This window comes from Heliangelus exortis, chromosome 2 (genome assembly GCF_036169615.1).
Source record: "Heliangelus exortis chromosome 2, bHelExo1.hap1, whole genome shotgun sequence".
NCBI classification, from domain to species: domain Eukaryota; kingdom Metazoa; phylum Chordata; class Aves; order Apodiformes; family Trochilidae; genus Heliangelus; species Heliangelus exortis.
Genome location: NC_092423.1, coordinates 100,544,865 through 100,564,022, shown reverse-complemented (window position 1 = coordinate 100,564,022; position 19,158 = coordinate 100,544,865). Strand labels below are relative to the sequence as shown.

The 19,158-nt window shown below is 40.3% G+C and overlaps 1 protein-coding gene and 1 long non-coding RNA gene across 15 annotated transcripts in view; one reads left to right on the top strand and one right to left on the bottom strand.

The window, feature by feature from the left end:
- The window catches only part of LOC139793080 (uncharacterized), an 80,717-nt gene extending 76,185 nt beyond the window's left edge, over window positions 1–4,532 (bottom strand). For all 3 annotated transcript variants that reach the window (XR_011724487.1, XR_011724486.1, XR_011724488.1), the window contains exon 1: window positions 2,852–4,532. This is a non-coding gene — a long non-coding RNA (uncharacterized lncRNA). The remainder of the gene's footprint in view (window positions 1–2,851) is intronic.
- Window positions 4,533–4,672: 140 nt separating this feature from the next.
- The window catches only part of PTPRM (protein tyrosine phosphatase receptor type M), a 470,301-nt gene continuing 455,815 nt past the window's right edge, over window positions 4,673–19,158 (top strand). For 4 of the 12 annotated variants that reach the window (XM_071737189.1, XM_071737191.1, XM_071737186.1 and 1 more), the window contains exon 1: window positions 4,674–5,362. In XM_071737189.1, the coding sequence (XP_071593290.1) occupies window positions 5,290–5,362 (73 nt within the window). In that variant the 5' untranslated portion in view covers window positions 4,674–5,289. Of the gene's footprint in view, window positions 5,363–19,158 lie in introns of all 12 variants that reach the window. The other 8 variants (XM_071737194.1, XM_071737193.1, XM_071737192.1 and 5 more) reach the window with 3 other exon arrangements.

Genomic DNA, 19,158 nt, shown 5'->3' with positions numbered 1-19,158 from the left:
CCAGGAAGCCCCAGCAGCAATAAGCAGGAAAGATGATGAGCCTCTACTGAAGATCATTTTATATGCAGCAACTTTTGTGGCTGGTTTAGATTTACCTTAGATTCCAAGGAATTGTCTGTTCCTCAGAGGCAGGGAAAGACAAAGTATGGGGTGGATGTGATCTTTTAAGGACATTACTATCACCTCACCCTACCTCTCTCAAAGCCAAACAAAAAACCAACAAAAAACCCCAACAACAAAACCCAAACATTTTTTGAATAAACATTAGAAGATAGTGAACACTTCAGAAAACTATATTGATCACTGAAATTGCTCTTCAGTAAAGATGAAACCTTTACAGCATCAATGAATATAGATATATTAAACATTATGAAACAGAATATATTTGAGTATAATGCAATAAATAAATCCTGTCACATAGGTAGGCACACCTGTTTTCTTTTTGAAGTTTTAACAAAAAATCAGCAGTGAAAAGGTGAAGAATATTGGTCAAAATCTGGGTTAGAAGATAAAGCTACCTAAAGATCACTGAACACTGACAAATCAGATGTTGCTCTGTATTTAGGAAGAAAAAGTAACAAATGGAAAAAAACAAACAAACAAAAAACCTTTCAAGTTTGGCATATTTTCCCCTAGCCTACAGAGATATTTTTATTTTTTTCTTGAGACATCCTCCTACCAAAAACTAGCTCTGGTCTGGAATGTCACTGTAGCAGAGAAGTAGCACTGATAAAGACAGAGAATTGGAATAATTGTATGTCTTCTAACCAAGCACATATCACATTTGCTAATTAGCTGTACTTAACTAAGAAAGGGTGCCTGTCCTATAAAGAAAATTACTTTTTCAACATATTTAAACAGTGGTGTCATTGAGAGACTCATGAGGTTTTGTCTGGCTGAGCTTTAGGACAAGATGGAGAGGCTAGTGAAAAACCACTCTTGTCTGACTACTCTGTAGTGCAAAAAAAAAAAGATTTGAGCTGTGAGAGTGATGTTATCTGCTACTGATCCAAAAGATCAGGTGACAGCCCTGTAGCCCACATTCTTAGCCACTTAATCAGTATTGTCATGGGTCAAAAAAAGGCAGGATATTTGGGCCTTCTCCAATATTTAAATATGAGGCTTTGCTTTTCTATTTGTGCTGTAACATGAGCAAGAGAGTGTTCCTGCTTCGTGTCATTATAGAAAGGGTGACTTCATGCTGCGGATTGTGCAGGATGGCCTTGATGTCTTGTGGAATTTGAGATACATTTACTTGTTCTTGTGCCAATAATACAGAATGAAGAGCACTGTGAATATCATTAACTCCTTAAAGGAAAGGTAACATCTAAATAGATAAACACAATATATATGTAATTGTTAAGCATACATCTATGCCTATCCTAAGAATTTCCCCTTGATGTTGGTCAAATATTTCTGTTTCCATGTAATGATAAGTATTTGGACCTCAGACCTCTCTAACCAGTAATGCAGTTCTTGATCAGTTTGGATATTAAAAAAATTATTTGTAAGAAGTAGCTCAGAGATCTGGAACACTGGAAATGAATCTGCAAGAGAATGATTACCAGGGAGAAAGCAGCCCAGCCAGTCGAGTTTGTGTAATAAACGGTGTCATTATTCATAATTTATCATCACATTGTTTAATTTTCCCCCAGTGGGAAATATATACAAATTCTCTATTTAAAACAAAAAATTTGCAGTGGAGGCTGGTTGTGTGCATTTCCTATTGATGTACATTAAAATCTAGGAAATAATTATGACAACTTCCAGATTTTTTTTCTTCCTTATTACAGTTGTCTTACTACTCAACTGTCTCATTCTTTGACTCCTTTCAGCAGGAGTAATTATATTTGTGATTTTCTATGTTCCTAAGCTGAAGCATGTGTATTTACAGAACTGTAATGAGGTATTTCTTTGAGGTGATCTAGTTCAAGAAGAAATGCAAAGTTTGTCAGGAAGAAAAAAATGAGGTGATATTTTTTTTCCAGAGGCTTCCAATTCCCTTTCTAGCACAACTTAGCCTTTAATGAATTCTCTTGAAGGCGTTATTGGAATCAAACCACTAGTGAACCTGTGGTTTTTGTCTAGTGTTTTCTTGATGCTTTGTTTTTTGTAGTGTTTCTGGACAGTTTTCACACATGCTCCAGTACAAAAACTCAGCAAAACACAGCTAAAAATTCCTGATCAGCCACGCATGGCTTGTGTTTTCTATTGTTCTTGTTGGTTTAGCTATTCTCCAGAGCTTAACCATTTCTTAGATTTACTTCAGTTAAAGCAGAATGGTTGTGTCTTTAGAGGCCAAGCACATTAGCCTTACTCCTACTCTAACTTTGAGCAAACAGTTACATGCTGTTCTGTAATCCACAGAACTTCATGACTTTCTAGCTCATCTTCACTAAGCTTACACTTGATAACTGTAGATACAATCATGGAGTTTTTCCTTCCCCATAATAAAAATGGGGTTGAGAGTTAACATACTCTGTCTGAAAACAGAACTGTATTAGAATTAACATTAACTGACCAGAGGTATCATTTCCTGTGAACCTAGAGAGAAATCATCACTGGCACAAGGACTGGTTTAAATGTTCATTTCTGAATTTTTTAGTGACAGATCTACTAGGTGACACATTTTAAAGTTAAATTTACAGTAAGTTAAATTACTTTTGAGACTTCTTGAGTTTTTTTTAAGTTTTATAGTTACAAAGCTAGCACTTTCAAGATTAGCTACAGTTCCTAATTTTCAGAAGCTATAACTGCACTCTTTTAGAGAACATAAAATTTGCATAAATTATGCGCCCAGGAAATTGTAAAATAATAATAATAATAAAAAAGAATTATTATTGCAACATACCCCAAGGTTATCAGAGATTTGTGGAATTAAAGTAACTTCTTTTCGGGGAGAAAACTGGAAAGTTCCAGGCAAATAATAAACGAAGAGAATGCTCACAATTCAAGACTAAGTCTGACGTCAGGAAACACAATTAATGCTATTCTGCCCCCTCGCGTTAACTTTTGAGGTAGCTACCTTACCCCCCACAAATCAAAAAGTTCATGTCCCTTTACGAAGATTGCATCACGTAAGAAACGCATCCGCGAAAAGATAATAGAGCAGTGTCCTGGCAACAGGATGGCTGGGCGACCGCTGGAAATGATACAGCTGTGTGCCTAACTTTGAAGAAGATGTGTTCCATGTAAAAATAATACACAATACGCACAAACCATTACTATGTGTTGTAACTCGCACTACCATGTGGGGGATGGGTGGAGTTAAGTCTTCAGGGGATGCGAGATTGAAGCTGCCTAACTATATATGATAGGATGAAAACCAACGGACGTGCTGGAGAAAACTGAGAACACAGAAGCCGAGTTCTTTTATTTGTGTTTGACAGCTCAAACCCTTTATTGCAGCATTACCTCGCTTCTTGGTTTTACTGTTTTATTTGGAACCCCCAGGGGAAAATATAGGTATTAAAATTTGGCCACGCTGGCACTTGAAATAAAAGGAAAGCTTTCCTTGAACGTGATAGCCAACAAAAATATTTCCACCTCTACAAGTCAAATTTAGAAAGAACGGTTTAAAACCAACAAATACATCCTTGCAGTGTCTTGGACACCAGGAGCCAATACTTCAAAATAAAAATAAAAAAATTAAGATTGAAAAGCAGCCAAGTTTCATCCACGATGTGGAGATAAATGCCAGAAGTAGCAGACCGCGAACAATGAAAGGTAACTGCCACTTGAACGTCATTTTACTCCGCTCTTTCCCTATCTAACCCTGCCAATTCATGACGTCATTCTTCACTCACGGCAGTAAAAACTGCGACCCTGCTTTGGATGGAGTTGGGGGGTCGGACTAGCGATCTCCAGAGGTTCCTTCCCACCTCCCGTCCTTTCCAGCCGCCCCGAAAAGCTACGGAGGGGCCAGGGGTGGTTGTAACGGAGGGCTGGGCTTAAGTTTTTTTAGCAGCACACGAATGACAGGCAATTTATTTACATCACCGTGCCGCTCGTCGCCAGCCCGGAGAAAGCCATTTACATCTTAATTTCCTTTTAGTATCAGCCTTTTCGCTGTGAGGGCAGAGCTCCTTCTTACGCTTGCGGTTTTCGCGGAAGACTGGGTAGTGACCTCGAACTAGTTCTTCCGATAGACTCCAGATTGCTTGTAAAAAACAAACCCAAAACCAAAACCCAGCAAAACTATTCTGAGAAGCCACCGCTTCCCCTTCTTTTACATTTACCCTTCCCTGTCCCGGTGCCTCGGAGCAGCGCCAGAGAGACGGGGCGGGGGCTGACCGAGACGGCTGCCCCTGGGCCGGGATGCTCCGGGTGGAGGAGGGGGGGTGGCAAGCTGTTCCTCAAGTCCCCGGCCCGACGGGACAGGTAGCCACGGTGGCCCAAACTTGTGCGCCTGAGTCTCTCGCCAGGGCCGGGACGCCGCAAAGTTAGTGAGGCGCTTGGTTGAGATTTTTTTTTTATACTGTGTTTTTTATTGTTTTGTTATTTAGGGTTTTTTTTTGGGTTTTGGTGTTTTTTTTTTGGTGGTGGTGGGGGGGGGGGGGGGTCGGTTTCTTCTTCTCTTCCCCCGCCTTCAGGGAACTTTCGACATCGTCCTGCCCGGCACGGAGCCACCTCGTTTTCAAACAAAGCCGTTCTCGGGGCAGCGAAGGGAGCCGGAGGCGGAGGGGAGGCGGGCAGGAGACTCCAAGCGAAAGCTTCGCCTCCGCAGGCGACGGCCGCCACCGAAATCCCGTCAGCGGCGCCCGGCCGCCGCCAGCCCGCTCCCGCCTCGCCCTCTAGCGGGGGAGAGCGGCGTCGCCGGCGGCTGGGCGTGACTTTCCCCGCTCCCTTTAGCCTGCCTGCCTGCCGGGGGGGACCGCGAGTCAGTCAGGGAGCCGAGCTAAACCCGGGCTAACGGCGGAGACAAGCGAGAAGACTCCGGGGTTAAGAGTAAACCCCCCCCCGCCCTCCCCCGCCACGCCGGGCACCGGGGGAGGCGAGCGGGGCGGAAGGCGTGGGGCGTCCCCGCGGGGAAGCGGCTCGGCCCCCGGGGCGAGGGCAGCGGTGCGGCCGGAGGAAGGCAAGCAGGCAGTCCCCGGGCGCTTCGCACCCCGCTTTCCCTGCCTCTAGAAGCGAAGAGAGGGAAAAAACAGTCCGTGGGGCACCAAGTGCGGGAGTCCGGCAGCCCCCTCCCCGCCTGCCCCCCTGACCGGCGGGGGGCGAGAGGGGCGCCTCCTACTTTGGCAAACACTTTGGCACTTTGCTGGATCTGGAGCAGGAAGGGGTGGAAATATGGGGAAAGTTGGAACTTGCCTGGTTACTTTGGCCGGACTTTTGCTGGCGGCGGGAGCGCAGACGTTCACAGGTAAGGAGCCGCCTCGCCTGCCCCGGGGCCGGGCAGCCCTCCCTCGGGCGGGATGGGGTGGGATGGGAAGTGGTGGTGGCGGAGGGAGAAGGAGGGAAGTGCTGCAATTTGGGAGACTGTTGTGTTTGGGGCTTTTTTGGGGGGAGGGTTTGTTTGTTTTTCTTTTTTTTTTCCTTTTTTTTTTTTTTTCTTCCTTTTCTTTCTTCCGTGCCGTCACCCTGGCGAGGCTGACAGTTCACAGCCGCCGCGTACGTGGGGGAGAAAAAGTGTCCGGAGGAGGTGGCGGTGGGGGGGATGCTGTTAGGTTTGCTCTCCTGTGCTCCTTCCTGACGGGCCAAAAGCTCTAAGGAGAAGGGAGAGGGGTTGGCGGGGCTCTGGCTGCCGGAGGGCAGGGCCGGAGGGACGGGTGGGACTCTGGCTGGGTCCGGCTTTTCTCCGCGTCGACTTCCCGAAAGTTTCTCGCTGCCCCGGCGAGGGAGGAGGTGAGGAGCCGCCGCCGGGCCCCCGGCGAGGAAGCTGGCGAAGGGGAAGGAAAACTTGCGGTGCTCCTCGGGAGGGTGCCCCGCTGCCTTGCTTGCCTGGCTCCTCCTCGCTCGGACCTCGGAGGTCCCCAGCTTTTGCGTGCCCGTAGGGGCTGCTGTGAAAAACCAGCAGGGGCGAGGGGGCCCTGGCCCCTCGTTTTCTGCAGCCCCCAAACCCGTCATATCGGGGAGCAGAAGGTGCTTGCGGGGTGTCAGGGGTCGCATCCAGGGAAGAGCCCCGGCACAGTGCTCTGTCAACAGCGTTTTCTCTTCCCTGGAGTCCTAGACCTGCATATAGTCATCTTCTTGGTCTCCCGTCCTCTGCCTGCACCTCTGTCCTATTTATATGTTGAAGAAACCCGTAATTTCAGGAGGAAATCTGCGTTGTGAAATAGTCCTGTGTGCTTCACTGCAAAGATTTTTTTGTTGTTTTGTTCCTAACATTAAGTGAGTGCATCTGAAAAGCACGTTAAATTGAAGACATCTGGTCCTCGGTTCTTGCGAACTGTGCTTTGATCTGGTGGGAAGCAATACTTTTGACTTTCCTTGTTGCTCAGGCTGCAGAATAGTTTGTATTTTGTACATTACATGTTGCTTCTATCTGGCACTGTAGATAAACAAAGTTTTATGGCTAAGAACTGGTGGTCTCTTATAAACTTCTTTAAAAATTAACCAATTCTGGTTTTATGTAAGGTTCCAGGGACCTTTTGCATTCATATTTGCATTTCCCCTAATTTCTCTCCAGCATTTTTACTGCAGATGAGACACAAGATCCCCGAGCAGGGAAATGTTTTTTTACCGAGGTGATATATAATAATGATGGAATCTTTTACAAACACTCACAATAGGATGAACCTATGCTCTGCAGTGAATTAGGGAACTGAACTCATGTGTATTAGCCCTGTAACTTACTAATACTGGAAGTCTAGTATCCAGGCTTCAGTGAACTCTTCTTAAAGATAAATCCATAACCAATTGCTGACCTATACGAACTGTCTTACTAGTTTAAAATGAAGCTGGGGCAACTCTTCTTCTCCTGGATATTCACATGAATTGTGCATATGATATGCTGTTCATGTTGCTGAAGAGCAATCCCACATTAGTGGTAGTTTTGTGTCTGTTGTGTTCATTTCCATTGCCCCACACTGTGGAAAAGAACTGTGATAAAAGCCACAAACAATTTGGAGTTGAATTCTGCATGCAGTTATTCAAAAGGTGTGATTCCAATCCTCCCCAATTACTGAATAACAAAGGCTGTAATTTACATGCTTCAGTGAGATTGCAGAGAATGTCATGGGATGGAGAATCTGGCCTGCTTTCTCTCTGTGTGTAGGTATGTACATACATGTTAAATATTGAATTTAAAGTAATTTGGGAAGAGGCACATACAAGTTTGTGGGTTTTTTTCGTATTGATTCTTGGCACTCAGAAAAAATTGATGAAATTTCCATTTTTGTGGTTAACCATTTGAAGTGCATGCATGAGAGTAATTTTTGCTTAGGGGAAAAAAAAATTGGTGTTGCTTTTGTTAAAAGCTTGATGCATCACTGTTATAGGAACTAAATTACAGAAAAATCCATCCTTGAGCTAGGTAGTTATCTCTTGTAAAAGCTGTTCCTTGTTGCAGATAGGAGTTACATGGCTACATGACTAACCTATAAAAAGTTGAAAAACACAAAGAAAAAAGAAAGAAAACCAACTCTACATATGTTCTAAGCAAAGAATAGCAGTGGGTGCGATAAGTAATCTTTGGCGTTTATAGTTCCAGTTTTATTTTTATCCTTCTCTGAAATGACTGATCTATTTTACAGTGACTGGTCCTCAATTACCATCAGCTATTGTTTTATTTGAGTTTCTTATTTAGAAAATAATCTTACTGAAAGATCAGATCGTGGCTTTTTAAGGTCTGGAAGCTTTTAAGTAATCTTCTGAAAGCAGCTTAACAGTTAATAACAATGAGATTTTCTCTGTCCTTAACTAAAGAATTTAAAATTCTGGATTCATGAGTTAAAGAAGCAAATGGTCTGAAGAATCTGAATCCCAGAGATGTTACTGAAAACATTGTCCTAAGTGGCCAATGCTGCTTAAGTTTTAAAAAGTAGCAAGGGTCTTCCTGCAAGGGTAGTTTTGGGTTTGGTGCTTTTATATATATATAGTTGCTTTCTGAGAAACTGTAGCATATCTAATTTAGCTGGTTTTCTTTATCATTTTAACATAAATGTTATTAAGGGGTCCCATGTGAATATTGAATGCAAATATTGCAAAAGTTCTTGAGATGTGGTGTAGTTGTCACATGAAACGCCACCCCACTGCACCGTGTTCCTTCCTCATCTCCTTGGTAGATTATTCAGGCTGGGGAAAGCAATCCCTCCTGTAAGGGATTTAGGTCAAATGTAGAGATGTGGAAAGTTGGAAGGGACATTGTAAGCCTAAATATTGTGTCTTATGTAAAAATAAAGGGTCTGGATGAGATGAGTTCTGTCACATAGCAAAATGGGGAACTAAAATAGAAGGCAAAGAGATGGGTAAACGAACTCAGGAACCGTGTTATTATGAAGGCATCGTGTATTGATAGATGTACATTTGCAGGCAGCCTGAGTTCTAGAATTGGTGCTTCTTGCTTATAACCTGAATCTGACTGAAGAAGAGTTTTATTATTGGGCTGCTATATGCTTCTTTGCTATGGAAAGCAACGATGTTGTAGATTAACACACTCTTTTTGTCATATTGCTTTTAAAAGTTTTACTTTTTCTCTGAAAATTGATGAGTCCTGTTGCAGTGAGATAGAGATACAGATGGGCTGACGGACTGACTGAAAGTGCTAGTAGGAAAGACATTCAAAATGAACTTGGCACTGGGACTAGGGGAAGTAATGATGGAAAGTGCTAAACAAAAATGCAAAATTACTTTTCCTAGTGACTGCTAAGGGATTTACGTAGAGAAAAGAAGTCATGAAGCTATTTAATGGATTTAAAAATACAGAAACTTGCATTCTGAATAGATGAGTGTTATGTTCATGTTTCATTTTTGGGTGTAGGCACTCTAAAAACAAGAATCATGTTTTCCAAAAACACATGTAAGGAAGAAGTTTAACGTGCTGAAGTTGAAACTTACATTGATGATGTTTGTTGACTGCAGAGAGGGAAGATGAAAAGAGGGAATATAGGTTAAGCCTTCGTAGTTGAAATGAAGCTCTTGGCAATTGGAGCGATGTATAGAAACTAATAAAAAAAAATCCTGTATAATAAACTGTGTTTAAAGAGTTTTCCCAGTGTATTCAGGATCTCTGTTTGGAAGTCTTTAATAGCTGATCTTTACCAGCAAAGAGTTCCAGGTGTGATTATATCTCATTTTAAAAAATTCTGCTATTGCTTGCTTTGCTTATTCCTTTCTTTCCTCTCCACCCATCCATCAAGTCCATATTCCTGCACTTCCTAAGTAACTCCTAAGTAACACATGCTAGTGAAAATTCAGCTTTATTAGTGGCTGACACATCTGTCAACTTATCAACAGAACAATTCCAGGTAAAGCTCATAGTGTGGACTTGGCCTTGCTAAACAGTGAGAGCTGTGAGGGAAGATGGTCAAACCCCTCACTGTCAGGTGAATGAGTTGATTTGTGTTTCATACCTAGGAGTATTCATATGTAAAATCCTCCAGCAAACTCATGGAAACATGTTGAAGAACTGGCTTCTAAATATATCTGCCTGTTTGTGTTTTGTTTTTTTTTTAACTTTTCACAGTTAGATGAAATAAAGTTTGTGTTCCTCTGTAAACTGGAATGTACTTGAGCGTGCTTCAGGGCTTTAGACGTGGTAGCAGTTTGTCAAAAAAGAAACTGCATTGTAGATATGTGGCTTTTAAAAAAAATAATTTAGCAACTATGGTCTTGTGATGTTAAAAGCTAATAACAAAACTTCATCAGAAATTAAAAAAATAAATCCTACAAAATATTACAAGGATGTAGTAACGCTGGGGGGGAAAAAATCCTGTGATGTTTATTTGATCTCATGATTTAGCAGTTGTCAGAATCCACCAGAGAACAAACCACACTGTCATGAAACAATGTAGCAGCATAGAATTTATGAAAAAATAATTTATTAAGTGCTCACAGAAACTGCTGGATTGACAGCTAGAGAGACCAAATCCTCAGGCAAATAATGAAGCATGTAAGGATAGAGCAAGTAAGCTTCTGAACTCTATCTCTTGAATGTCATTTGAATCTAACCTGAAGGAATGAGGAGATTATTTATTTTTCATGTGAGCTTGCTCATACAAGGAGGTGGTCAGTGAATGTGTCAAACAGCCCAGTTGCCAGTGGTCAGGTCAGTTCTACACATTGCTGCTGAGACAATTGGGTCAGCTCTGATTGTTTGATTCACCTAGGGGAAGACAATAGATGTAGACCTGCTAGAACGAAGCCCAGTGATATTGAGGGGGGTCAGGACCTGTGAATTCCTCCTGTATTTCACATGTTGCAACTTGATGCTAAAGGAAATGGTATTTGAGAGGGAGAACTCTTTTGTGTTTAAGGCTCATCACAATCACTGGCTACATCACTAAGTTTTAAAGTTGTTTCCCCAGAAAATGACATGCATTTATGAACCTTCAGCTCATGTTAACAACTTTTGTGTAAATTTTTCCAGGAATGAATTGTTTGTGTATGCGTGTAGCTGGATTATCTGCTCAGTTTCATTAGGAAAAGTTGAGAGTCCTCTCTGTTTCAGATGATTTTGCTGATAACTTCCAGATCTGTATTTCTGATTTTAATGTGTTACATTATCAATGTATTAAAAAGGATTTAAAAAAAAAACTAAACCCAATTTAGAGCATATGGTCATATACTTAGGAAAAAAAAAAAAAAGTCTATCAATACATTTTACTATGTCACTTTATTTACCCCAGTATGTTCACATACTTCTTTCTGATTTTTGTAGTGCTTTCATGAGTTTTGCCTGCTGTGAGCTGCTGCTGATCACTAGGTGTAGCTGCATCTCTAAATCCACTTCTCCAAGCATAGAAAGAGGAAGGGCTGTAAACTGGGCTTAATGAGAGTATAGGTGTATTTGGAGCTGGGGAGATGTGAAAATATATGATGGATTTTTGTGACCTAGAGTATTTTAATCTGTTGGTGGCTTTTTTGCACCAATTTGATCATAATACAACTGAACTTCTAATTACTTGTAGAAATGCTGATTTCAGTATCAGTGTTAGTATTCAGCAGAAGGAGGAATGAATGCTCTAATGTAACAAACAACATAATAAAATGCATGAAAGAAGGGACCATTTCTGTAGGAATCTGATAAGGCTGTATCAACCATCTTGATTGATCCTTGTCTTAAGAAAAAGCTTAAGTGTTGTGTGACCAAGTGTCTTCTTGCAATCTACTCAGAGGCTTTTGGCTCCATTCAAAATAAATATTTTCAGAAATGGTGTGGCTGTCAGTGAGATTCTGTACTGATTTTGGAACAATGTATTACACTGCTTTTTAAGCCATCTGACTTCCATTAATGTTATAAGGAGGTACAGAGGGTAAATCAATTGCCACGCATGGTTTAGAAATGAAGGAAAGACATTTTTGTGCCTGAATTTCTGAGATTAGTAACAGTAAAAGTAAAGGTGTATTTATGCCTCTAACACACATACTCAGGCTAAATAGGTGCAGGGAATAGGAAAGAAGTGGCTCAGCCAGAACCACCCCCTGACTCCACAGTGCCCCTTTGCCACCCAAGGAGCAGTGGTAGGAAACAAAGTAATGACCGAATTTATTCCCACAAAACAACGGCAGGATTAGCAGGAAGGGGTTCTGAAAACAGGGTAGAATTGGGGGGTTTAGGGTGGAAATATGGAAAGAAGGTATAACATTTTCTGAAAAAGTGTAAGAGCTGAACCTTACTGGAGGTTTGGAAAAAAAGCTGAAGTCCTAAAGGTATCCAAAGTATATCTGGAAAAAAGAAATGGATATATAAAGATTCACATTTTCATATTTTTGTCGTCTTAGTTTTAGATACGTTCATCTAAAAATATATTCAAAGCCTGGATGTGACTTCTGACAGCTTTACATAGCAATAGCTGATTATCGTTACACATATGATTAAGTGTAATGATGTTAATGAGTCTTTTATTTTTTTCCCTGTAGAATATTGTAAAACCAGCATTTTGTTTATGAGTGTGTTTGTTTTCCCCTTTCCCCCCCCCCCTCATGGATACTCTGCCCTGATTTAGAGAGCCTTAAGTTACAGTAGGGTTTTTTGAGGGGTAGATTGGCTTCCCCCTCCTTTTTTATTTTTTTTTTTTAATTCTATTCTGTTATATCAATAATAGAAATATTATAGATATATTATATACATATATATATATAAATATATTTTAGAGCACCATTTTATTAGTCACAAGAAATGTAGGTTTCCTCTTTAAAAACTAACAGATAATTACCTCTTTCATTCCTTCAGCTTTTCATCTTCTTGGAGAATCTAATACAGCATTACATGCCTGTATTAGAAAAGTAGGAGTTTTGTTTCTTTGGATTTTTGTTATATTTTGGGGTTTTTTTTTTTGCATTTTGTTTGTTTGTTTTATATTTTGGGGGTTTTTGTTGTTGTTTTGTTTCTTTTGTGGTTTATGACAGTTACACTGGGGATGTTTTCAGAATGATTGTGCTTTATTCCCCTGAATCCTATTACCTCATTTATCCTTAAATCTAAAGTCAGATATTGTTTAGACTTTTTTTTGAAACTAATATACCAGATAAAATATTTTTGTCTGTATCCCTTTTTCTTAATTCTGTAGTGCATAAAGGCAGGCTGATTAGATGGAAGAACTGTTCAGTTGTGCTGATGAGGTTTTAGCATAAGGTTGAGGAAGATATTACATGAGTTCTTGTGCACTTTCAAGTGGGTGGATGGTGGACTGTGAATGTCTTGAGGTTTCAAAATGAAGTTGTTTTTACAGGTTTTTTCACTTGAATAGAGGAGCTTTTCACATTTGTTATTCTGGTCAATATAAATTAGACTGAGGATATAAATTCTATCTGTGGCATGCTTCTCTATATTTGCATATATGCTTGTAATGTATGCATCACTTTATAAGTCTGTGTCCTAAAAAGTAGATTCATTATTACCTTTTAGCAGACTTTTGCATTTTTCATGGTGTACTTGCAGCATGGGTGGTTGCAGCATTTTTTTTTTTTTTTCTCTTTTTCTTCTTCCCTGAAGGTCAAACAATTCCTTATTTTGAGAGTAAGTCTGCTATGGGTATACAGTAATTTCTGACCGATAAATTATCATCTCCTTGCACATCTTTAAGTTCTGGTTACCAAGTCTACATAGTTTCTAAGGTTAGAGAAAGAATCTCCTGTTTTGAAAAAATAATATTACCAGGTTATATTTTGAGCAGAGATTTCCTAAAGGGATTCACATTGTCCGCTACCTGCACAGAAACTCCTGTTCATATCCCTTCAGCTATTTTCACATTCATGGCTTTATGCTGTTTTAACAAACAGTTCAGCCAGAAGTTGAAAACAAACATGCAAGTCACTTTCCACCTCAGTGAACTCCAGTTATACCCTAGGTCAGGAATAACTCTTTCCTCCTTGCTTTTCTGGTACAGCTGCTCTTTCTTCTTACATGATTTGTATATTTGCTTCATATGAAAAGAAAAAAAAAAAGTCATTATTGCCTGTTCCCTGTTCCACCCTTCTAGTAAATAAACTCGGCTACAAGTTCAGTTTAGAAGTTTCCTAACAAGTCCCCAGCCTGTGCAGGGTGCGCTCAGAGGCTTGGTAGAAACTTACAAGGAAATTTGTTTCAAGATTTGACACTGTTTCCCTGTCTGTATAGGACTATATATAATCTATTGTAATTACTTTGATGCTATACAGTATAATTCAGGATCAGCAGTGTTCTTTTGACTACAATTTTTGTAAGTGATGACTATTTTGATAGCATAAGATTTCTTTTACTTAACTGTTTTAAGATGTGTCAGATAATCTCAACCAGGAAAAGATTTTTCTCTGAGCCTGGGGATTTTTCTGGTTCCACACTGGGATGACAGAACCTAACATGAATCATACCACTAGAGCACAGCATGAAAAAGACAGATATATATTTTAACTCCTGTTGTAGCAGTCAGTTGCTTAGTGATCAGAACTCCTACACAGGTGTGGGAGACCTGGATTTTAAATCTGTGCTCTGGTGTTTGACTAAAACATTCATGAAGATCTTCATAGCCAGGTCTCCGTGTTATTTTTGTTTGGGTTTGACCAGTAGGACTTTTTTTTTCTTCGTGTTTGAGAAATTTGCTAAATTTCCACATAATAAAAAACAAAGGAGGTGACAGATCAGAACCCCCCAGAGGTACTTAGAGAAAATCTGAGCAGGCAGTTGTCACCGTTTGTGTAACTTCAGTTTTTCCTAGAAACTGCACAATGTCCTTAAATACTGTCATACGTATAGGAGAGAGACAGATATGGATATTTACAGAAACAGTAGTAGTCTGTGGGGTAGCTCTTATATTAATGAGTGAGAATTGCGGTAGTTTTTTCTCCTTTAATGTTACCTATTCTGGATTGTTCAGAGTAGATGAAGATTATTTTGCAAAGCACAGGATTCAACACTTCAGTATAACCACTTTGTGTAACACGTCACTTAGGCTGTTTTTAACTTCTTCAGAGACAGCTATTACTGAATTTCTCAGTTATGTAAGATAAGTTGCTGTCCCACTAATAATTTTAAGTTACCATGCAGTTGCTGCCCTCTTTACTTTGTCTAAGAGATGCCACCTTGCATCAGTCCTAGCTCTGGAGAAAACTTGTGCAAGCAACTTGGAAAATATGAAAGCAACCTTTTGGGGTTAGACCTGTGAGTCTCATGGGAAAACAACAAAAGCAAAACACAATTGAAATGAATATTTGTTGAAAATCTTAGACTTTGAAAATGCAAAATGGAAGCCTGTGTCTTGCCCAGCATTACTACCTTCTGTTTATAGTGACAGCAAAGCACATGCTCTGAAGACCACATACAAAGTTCATGAGGTGTGTTTTATTTATTTTTACTTTAAGAACTGTTGGAATTGCCTACACAAATCTAGGCTGGTAAGGGATTTACATGAATTAGCCTAGCATTTTCATCTGGAGGTTTGGAAAACAGTGTGGGTTGACTGTTTTATTTATTTAAGAATGTTTGAAACAAGCATGTGCCCTTTAGAGAAAATATGCATTGAAACTGCATAGGGCTCCGGCTGAAACATGCTCTTGACAAATAAAAACCTGCTTCTGTAGCAGCCATGCAGCAACAGCAGATTTGGATTGGGGTTTTTAAAGGAGCCTCACAAATGCTTCAGAGTTTCATCTTTACATGTACAATTGTTTACCAGAAAGTCAACAGAAAAAGTTACTTCCATCCATCCCAGAGTACTGGGGAATTAAATGTTATGTAGAAAACTTGACATGAACACAAAAAGGTGTGACCATAAAAAGCCTTAAGATGTTCTTCAAGCTATAGCCCACTATCTAGCATGAGGTTATCCATTCAAGGAAAGGATGTGGAAATAACACCCTAAGAATTAATATTCCTCAGCTACTCTTCTGCTCTTCTGTTTGCAACACTTTGCTGTGATAGTGCATTGATTGACTGGCACATCCATTACTGAATGTGCACTTCAGCCTTAGTCACTTGTACTTTATAATATAGTGGACTTGGAGTCTTGAAGTGCAGACAGTAATTTTGAGTTGGGAGTAGGGGTGTGAAGGCTTAGGTGTTGCATATGGTCAGACTGAGAAGTTCAAAGACTGTCTGGGTTTTGCCTAGCTGAATGGCTCAGATTGCTTCAAGGAGATTAAGGAACATAAATTGTACATGCATTGTCTGCTGCTTTTAGAATTCCTTCCCTGCTTTCTATAGCGAAACTGACACAGACTGTGGAAATCTAAATTCTTATTTTGGAAGATACCAGTTATGACTCAGTGATGAATGGAAATAGAAGCAGCTGTGGAGTCCTTCTGGCATCAGCCAGGAACTGCTTTGAGGACTTTGGTGACATGCGGTGGGTCGCAGTTCAGGCTGCAACATGGGAGCTTCTATTGTGCAAGTTACTGCTTGGCTTTCAGTTCTGTTGTATTAGTTGCAAAAGTTGCATCAGTTTCTGATGTGTAGCCTGAACTCAAAAGACTTTGTAGTGAAAACTGTCTTTATTTGTAAAGATGTCAATTTCAAAATTAATACGAGCTCATGGCTTTCTGAATTGGTCCACAGTAAATCCACCTCAGTGAAGTAGTATCTGATGGGCTTATTTGCTTCAAATCAGTGTCTGTAGTTGGTGGATCACAGGAATTTTGAGTACCACAGTTTGGGAACCACTCGCTTTCTTTGAGTGAAAAATCACACTTTTCCAGAACTGCATCTGTTAATTTTTATGAACTGCAAAGTGCCATACTGGATTTGCAGCAGTGAAAAGTTAATTCTGTTCTTGTATGCCTGAATTAGATGATGTGTATTTCTGGACCTTTAGGAGCAGAATAGCAAAAAAAATCAGATCTGCATGCTTGAAACTGGCATTGAGCAAATACGTGACATTAATCAGCAGCTCCATTCACGTGATTTCACTGCTTTGACTCTACACAGTGGTGTAGCAATAAAAGAAAGAATTGGCCTATTATAGTAATCTGCTAGAGCTGTGTACTGTGGAATTTGCGCAGAGGAAGAAGGAGGGTTATTACCTGCTCTCAGTTCCATCTAAAAATTGCACTTCAGTACCATCTATTCCGCAGCAAGTTACATACATATTTAACAAAGCTGTAAACCACCAGGACACCTTTAAGAATATATTGCTTACCTGCCACCTCCTGTGTTCTTGCCACCTTTTTTCTTTGCTCATGTCTGCTCCTCATCACCCTGTTCCGCAAATCATAAATAATTTGTGCTTTCTTTTGCCACCTCCATCCTTTGGGCAGCTTGTGACTGAGTTGAGAGGAGAGCCCACACTGGCAGATGGGAACTTGGATTAGGATTTCCTTTGATGTCCACTCCTTTGACAGACCACTCCATTGCTCATACAGTTTGGAGATCAATGTGCACATTTTGAGAAAGCCCTAGAGCCTCTGGGGGGCCTGTGGTAGAAGCCTGGGGATGCAATTCGTGACTGCCTAAGTATTGTTCTTAACAGGTTTGTGTAGTTTTTTTGGTTGGTTGGTTGGTTGGTTTTTTCCCCCTGAGATAAATGAGATCAAAGTGGCCCCATGGATGTGCTAACATACATGGCAGCAAAACACATGTTGGAAAGTAAGTATTGTAAATGAGTAAAGAAGTTTAAGTCTTCCTTTGCACTGAATGTCATCTCACTGAACGCTTGATGGAAGCAGCAGGCAGTGCTGGTGGAGAATGAGATAGTGTGGCCAGATCTAGATTTCAGACCAGATGGACATTATTCATAACATTGTTTTTGTGTGAGTAGTTTTTACTAGAGTGTAAAGTAAACTGGTGGATGCTGTTTGGTTTTTTGGGCTAAAAAGAATTAGTAATACTGGCACTATTGATACAAACACAAGCTCAAAACTACAGATGAATGCAGTCATTTTGAGGCATACTATGAAAATAATTACAGAAAGCTCCTGTTGATGTAATAATTGCAAGTAAATCAGGTGTTAATACAAGTCAGCATGAACACACCAATACCAGCATTTTGTACAAATGTAGTTACATGTTTGGCTTTCTGGAAATTGGAACAGCACTTTTCAGATGCAGAAATTGAAATTTTAATTCCTTGGTAATAAGTAGAATGTTTTTTGCCTACTCAGCTTGCTTTTGAATATTCATCTGGAATTCTTTTCTGTGTGGACAAAGGGCCATTAAGTAGTATGCTATTTCTAAATCTTTTGAGCACTGTTTAGGGGGAGAAGATGTTGCAGAATCTTGCATTACGTACATCTGCTTCCTTTCTTAATTGATAAAGAATAAATGTTGTATGTAAAGATCTGGAAAATGCCTGCTCCTGTATTCAGATCATGCAGTTAAATGTTGTATAACATCCAGACCTTGGATTAACCTGTGTTTTGTCCATACTAACATGGTAATTTTTGCCCTTGTTTTTCTGTGCACTCCTAATGCGTTTAAATGCACACACAGTGTATTCTGTGCTATCAGTATGTATTTCTATCAGTTAAAATTGTACTCTGAGTTTGAAAGTTCCCACTCTGCTTATTGTGCAAATTATAAACATGGTTGCTACTGATGAAAATTCAATATACAAGCAGGATGCTGGCCATGCTCATGGCATTCGGTACAGTGCAATATATGTTCTCCACTGTTCTGTTAAAGCATACAAAGTCTCACATCCATACTGAGAGCAGAAGATGCCTCCTTAATCCTCATATGGTTGTTGTCTCTGTTAGAGTGTTAATAGGTAGTCTAACTTGTGAGCTAAATTCCTAATTGTATTGTGAGTCTAAACCTTATTAAGTCTTTTGTGTAGAATTAGATCAGAGAGCTTTGGGAAGCTGGGTCGTGGTTGGGTTCTGCCTCCTCTCTTTACTGACAGGAGCAAGTTTTACTGGTGTCTTCAGAGCTGCATTGGCTCTGAGATGGCAAATGATTTTTTGTGCTGCCTCAGTATTGACAGAATCTTAAGTTTCTTTGAGAAAAGCACAGGGACTTTGAGAATAGCTGAGGATTTCCAAGTAGGGGTCTCATCTGAACGCAGTAAGATTCTGTGTTGAGCTGAGGCTACAATTTGCAATATAAAAGGAGTACTCTAATCTTTTGTACATAAACTGTATGGAGGTTCGGCTACATGGGAATTGTTGAAACTGTGCAAAAGATTTAAAATGGCTCCAGTTATATAACAGGATAGTAAGTTTAGGAGAGGTATATTTGTACAAGAAGTTCAGGCGGACAAATTCTTAACTTCAGCAAATAATTTTAGATTTTTATTTCTAAAAACGTTCACTACCCACCTAGAGATGGAAGATACATTCCCCATCACTCAGCTGTGCTGCTAGGTGTCATGAGTGCTCCTCATCTCTTTCTGTGCAAATCTGGCTGGATTGACTGAGACTGTTTCCAAAGGAGGTTTGTACTCCCCACTCTGACTTGCACTCTGCAGCCTGCTAATGCATCCAGGTTGGAAATGGAGCTGATTGCCTCCAGCAGCAGATCAGTGATATACAAACAAAGAGGGTATTAATGGATTATGGCATCACATGTAATAAATTTTTATGTTCATGTGGAAGGTGGCTGTGATCTATTGCACCTTTGGTACAGGAATATTGCACTCACGGTAATTA